This window comes from Adiantum capillus-veneris, unplaced genomic scaffold (assembly GCF_014529385.1).
Source record: "Adiantum capillus-veneris isolate H3 unplaced genomic scaffold, ASM1452938v2 Hic_scaffold_392, whole genome shotgun sequence".
NCBI classification, from domain to species: Eukaryota; Viridiplantae; Streptophyta; class Polypodiopsida; order Polypodiales; family Pteridaceae; genus Adiantum; species Adiantum capillus-veneris.
The window spans coordinates 36,128-41,838 of record NW_028221491.1 but is presented as its reverse complement, the minus strand read 5'-3'; the positions used below and the strand labels follow the sequence as shown (position 1 = coordinate 41,838).

Here is a 5,711-nt window from a genome sequence, read left to right as displayed (position 1 = left end):
AAAACCGTCTCACGGGCAGAGCGGACACCCTGGGGAGGGTAAAAACCACAGCTGACGACTGAATCCGAATATTACGGATTACATATATCAAGTAATTACTTTCTTTTAGGGAAGGGATGGTTAAATTATTCGGTAACCAACCGAGAGATCATCAACGACAAAGATTGACTTTTTTGTCTTTTAATTGAGTTAATTTTCTTTAATTACGTAAACTCATTTTGAAATAACGCAAAAAACATTTCCAGGGTTGGGCTTTCCTTGACCCAACCCCCCCGCACCGATAGCTCAATTGGATAGAGTCCCTGGCTTCGAACCAGGTAGTTAGGGGTTCGAGTCCTCTTCAGTGCAACATCGTTTCATTTCGGGCTTCGATAAAGCTATATACCACTAACTCTCACTCTTATTGAGAAGAAAGCTTTCACAACTTGCAAGGTAAAGCATGTATCTTCCACCCGGTATTATGTTCAGTCCTCTTTCTTTCAGTTCTTGTTTTATTTAAAGTAAGCGGTTCCCTACGCTTTTTCCTATAGCCCACCTTTTCGATGTTTTAAATCCTATGCCAAGACTAGGGAGCGAGGGGCACAAAGTGTCAAGCAGGGTTGGGTTAACCTTTCTCGCCGATCCAATTTATACTGGGATCAGAGGAATGAGTTGAGAACGCCACTACGTTCCTGTACCCTTTGCTCTTAAAAAGTATCGCTGGTTTTCCCTGCATAATCTGGGCGCATGGTCGAATACGTCCAGTCTAGCGTTGGTAATTCCGTAGAAATAAATGGATGCACGAAGTTCATTCTAACGCCGTAGACACCGAGAGTTTAATTGGTTGAGCCCTGAAGTGCCGAAGGGCAATCCCAACGCAAACCGTAGACATTGATAGTTCCTCATACACGCCTTGTTTCTAAATTACCATGTTATCGCCATGACGGGTTTCGTAACCTCGTCGTGTACTCGAAGCGACAGTGAATTGATCTCTAATCACAATCACCCAGTCCTCTTAATGGTGTCGCTAGGGCAAACAAAACAAGCCAACCACTAACTTTTTTAGGTTAGGGGGGTTTCATTACTGTTTATTACTCATCTGGTGCTTACAGTAGTGTGTTTCTGCTTCTTAGTAGATCTTTTTAAAGAACGCCTTTTTTATTCTATTATTATGCTTATAAACATAGAGATGTGCCTAACAAAGGCATAAAATCATTAGAAACTCTAAAAAAGGCAAAGGAATCTAAAAATGTTTAGGCAAAAGCTACTTTGGAAGCAGAGGCAAGGGAATCACCCTTTATAAACTTTCAAGGAGGCAAAGGAAGCAAGAGAATCCATTTTCGAAGAGAGATACGTCTCCGCCCCTTACATACGAGAAGGTGGTTGGCAAGTCCATGAGTTTTTCAGAAGCTTTCCTAAGTGCTTCGTGTGGTGTCGGACTACCATTAGTCCATATTTCAATGAATGAGATTTCCTGCGTCGCTCTACCACTTCCAAATAGATGGATGCTATAATTTACGTTTCGGACAGGCATAAATACAGCATCGATGGGAAATTGTCCCTTTCCGGATTTCGCTAGATTTTCTATACGATATCCGCAATCTTTTTCAATCTCTAATTCAATAGTTAGAGATATTGGTTGGGTAATGGTAGCTATATATTGCGAATTGTCAATTGCTTCGACGCCAGGTGGTAATGATGGATCGCCCGCAGTTACTTCTTTAGGACCTGTTACAGATGAAAACGCCTCTTGAATATCTTCTTTTGAATCGCCCCTAAGCACAATCTCTTTCGGATTAACTAAAGCATCATGTATTGTCTCTTGAAGACCCGTTATTGTGGAATACTCGTGCACGACTCCGCAAAATCTTGCACGTGTTATGCTTGTCCCTTCAATCTCTTGTGACAAAGCTCTACGCATGGCAATTCCTACAATACTGGCTTGACCCCTTTTAAAGGGAGATACAAGGAAACGACCATAATGAAGCCGCTTACTTTCTATTTTGGATTCAAGGCATTTCCACTGAATTGCCTGCTTAGAGGTCGACATCTCGTTTTTGCGTGCGCATACGTAATTTTTTTTTCTCTCCTTTTGATGTGACTAATCACTAGTTAGACGCGTCTCTTTCTGGGGGGTCTACAACCATTATACGGCATAGGAGTCACGTCACGTATGAAACTGAGGATTATGCCGCTTCTGCGAATAGCTCGCAAAGCGGTGTCTCTCCCCGGTCCGGGCCCGCTCATCATAACTTCTGCTTGTTTCATACCCCGATCCACTGATGCTTTAATTGCATTCTCAGCCGCAGCTTGCGCAGCAAATGGCGTGCTTTTGCGTGTTCCCTTAAATCCACAGGCACCGGCGGAAGACCAAATAATTACCTGTCCCCGGACGTCTGTGACGGTAATGATAGTGTTATTGAAACTCGCCTGTATATGAATGACTCCCTTTTGAACTCCGCGTTTTCCCCCACGTGAACGAATTTTTCTCGATTTATTTGACTTGACATAATTAATTAATTATTTTTATTGGGAAGCTCTGTTTAATTAATATTCTTTTTCAGATAGAAATATTTATTATCCTTGTTTCTGTTTATGTTTTGAGTTGCAACAAATTACCATGATTCGTCTACGTCGTAGAATCAATCGACATTTTTTACATATTTTCCGAATGGAAGCACGGATTTTCGTATCTATAACCTTGAATTAATTGGGTAAATCTACCTGTAGGTTTGCTACATGTTTCTTCGATCTAATCAAGATAGGAAATTTGGCAAGAGAAGTGGTTTGGTTAACTGCCGAAAATCTAAACTGATACCGAAATCTACTGACTATTGTTTGTATGCCTACTTCTAAGGCGGTAGATGATGCGTCCCTTGGTAAGATCATAGGGACTCAGTTCAGCTCTTACCCTATCTCCTGGTAGTATTCTTATATAACTGCGTCGCATCCTCCCCGATATATGAGTCAAAACTTGACATCCATTATCCGAACACGCTCAAAACGTGGCATTGGGTAAAGATTCTGTAACTGTACCTTCCATGTCAATGAGATTCTGTTTCTTCATCATTTGGAATAAGTAAACCTCCTATTTACATTACAGGTTTCTCCAAAAAAATTCTTTTCATTGAAGACGTAACTGGTGAAAATAAGTAACTTTTGTCCCTGTTTCTCCCTTTCAATTACCAAATATGGCGTAGAATTTCCCCCCCCAGTTTTTCTTCGCCTAGCTTCCCGATCTGTAATGAGTCCATAAGACGTTGATAAAATTGCAATTCCCATGCCCCCTAAGATCTTAGGGATTCTTATATGATCGCAATAGATTCTGAGACCGGGTTTGCTAATGTACCTAATAGTTATAGTTTAGTTGCCACGTAAGGTAAGGCTTTTTTTCTTTGCCAAAATATCTTGACATCCATAAAAATTTTCCCCCCCTCTGTGTGTTCCGTGACGCTTTTTAAAAAACCTTCTTCCAGTAAGATTTGCACGATACCTCTAGTCATTTTAGTAGCTGGTATCCTAGTCATAGCTTTTCTTTTCGTATTCGCATTTCTGATTGAAGTAACTGTGGTGGAGATGGCATCATTATTCGTGAAATATCAATCGGTAATTATTAGAATTGTTTTTACTTAAGTAATTCCTAAAATCTCCAGCCTTTCCTCTTGGCAAAATCTAAATGATATTCAAGGCGGAAAAAAGGTTCTTTCCTTTCTACTCATTTTCATTGGCTATCCATCTTCGTTTTATTGAGTTGTATCTATCTAAATAGATATAGATAGAATAGATATAGATAGATTTTTCTGTATATTTGTATATGTGTATGTATTGGACTATTCGACAACTAACTCTTCAAACCCAAATTTTTAAAGGAATTGAAGTTTCTTTGAGTTCTAATAAATGAAACGAGCTTTCTTTTTTTTTTCATTAGTTATCGCAACACTTCGGGAGCTAACGAGACTACTCTGGCAAAATTACATTCCCTCAATTCCCTTGCTACTGGACCAAAAATCCTAGTTCCTCTAGGATTTCCTTCCTGGTTGATAATGACGGCCCAAGAGGCTTTCGACTTATTAACGTGGATGCCACGATTGAGAAACGGGGAACTTTGACTCTGTCAACGAATGCTTAGTTGTATTGTTGACATTATATAAAACCAATGAACCTTAATGATAACATTACCAATCTACCACTTATTCTTCATTTGGGTCAGGGCTCTGCTTACTATGTTTTTTCTTTGGATTCATCCGGAAATAATCTTGTTATCCGTTAAATTGTTACAATTAAATGGGCTTGCTTGCAAAGAGACAACAAGACTGTTTACCAAATGTCTTGGTTTTCCGACGACATCCAACGTGTTTGGTAAGGTAGGCATGCAAACTCTATCTTTCTTCTTCAAAGGCGTAAGCTTTCTTTGCCAGCCAACCGCTCTACTTCGTTTAAAGTGTGCTAACTACACTTTTTTATTATTATTACACAGACACTTAAGAATTAGTTACGCTAGAAGGTGCAAAATTAATTGGAGTAGGAGCGGCTACAATAGCCCTAGCAGGAGCAGCAGTAGGTATTGGAAACGTATTTAGTTCTTTGACAAGCCCTGTGGCGTGAAATCTATCGTTAGCTAAATAATCATTTGGTTATGTTACTTTAGGCTTTGCCTTAACAGAAGCTATTGCCTTGTTTGCTTTGACGATGGCTTTTTCAATCTTATTTGTATCTTAAAAAAAGAAAACAAGATAAACATGAATAACCTCACTAAAAAAAGAAATCTTTTGAATTTGAATAACCTCACCAGAAATCTCTCCTTTCTTTTGAATAACCTCACCATATATCTCTCCTTTATTTCTAAGAACCTCAACATATATCTCTCCTTTCTTTTTAATAACCTCACCATATATCTCTCCTTTCTTTCGTTGAGAAAGGTATTCTTGTTTGTTGCTCTTTTTTTAATTTTATTAAATCTAATTGGGCTTGGGTTTGCTGAAACAGCATACTGTATGAATATGGGCGCTAGTAGTTCTTCAATAGTAACTCAAGCGTCTTCACATTCACAGTTTATGCAACTAAAGGAGGAGGATTGCCGTTCAATCTTATTTGAAACTTGGCAAGATTGTGATAAAATACTAAAAACCTGCCAACAAGGCAGATTGCCCAGCGCTGAGAACGGTTATGAATTCGTTTCACAACTGCAGCCTGCGCAAATAAACAATCTAGTAAACTCTATCTCTGCCAAGTTAAACCCCTCCATAGTCAGCGAAGCCACAATGCAGGAATGGGCTCAGATTTCGGTACAGTTTAAGGAGGCAAACTCCCGTCTGTTCACGTCGTTCCATAAGGACCTTATTCCTGGCTTGATGCTCATCTCTGGGGTATCTCTCCCTTTAAGCATGTCCCCGGAAGAGGGCATAGAACTCCTCTTGAAGGTCCCCTTCTCCCAGGAAGTGATAGCGCATTATGCCGCGCAAATAGTCTCCCAGGCGCAACCTTTGATTGACATGTATAAAGCCCTGTTTGAGCTCTTGCCTTCGACTCCAGAAGTAGTTTTTGTTGAGCAAGACATGCCGCCGCTGAATCCAGAAACAGAAATAACTGTTTCGCAGGAGGAGGCGGATAAAATCCAAGCCGTTCATAATAAAGCCAGGGACGCTGTCCAGATTTTCGTTAAGTTCCATAGGCTTAGAAGCCGGATTCGTAAAGGGACTGCCTTTAAACTTAAACGTAGACGTCGTGGTTAA

At 40.0% G+C, this 5,711-nt stretch overlaps 1 protein-coding gene across 1 annotated transcript; it reads left to right on the top strand.

Annotated features, from left to right (window-relative positions):
* Nucleotides 1–5,033: 5,033 nt before the first annotated feature.
* On the top strand, nt 5,034–5,711 carry LOC147416893 (uncharacterized). The gene has a single exon (XM_086507990.1). It carries the CDS (start codon nt 5,034–5,036, stop codon nt 5,709–5,711), a length of 678 nt encoding a protein of 225 aa, XP_086364116.1.

Bases quoted from the DNA above. Each gene is read 5' to 3' on its own strand.
- LOC147416893 (XM_086507990.1), top strand. From the start codon at position 5,034: ATGCAACTAAAGGAGGAGGATTGCCGTTCAATCTTATTTGAAACTTGG.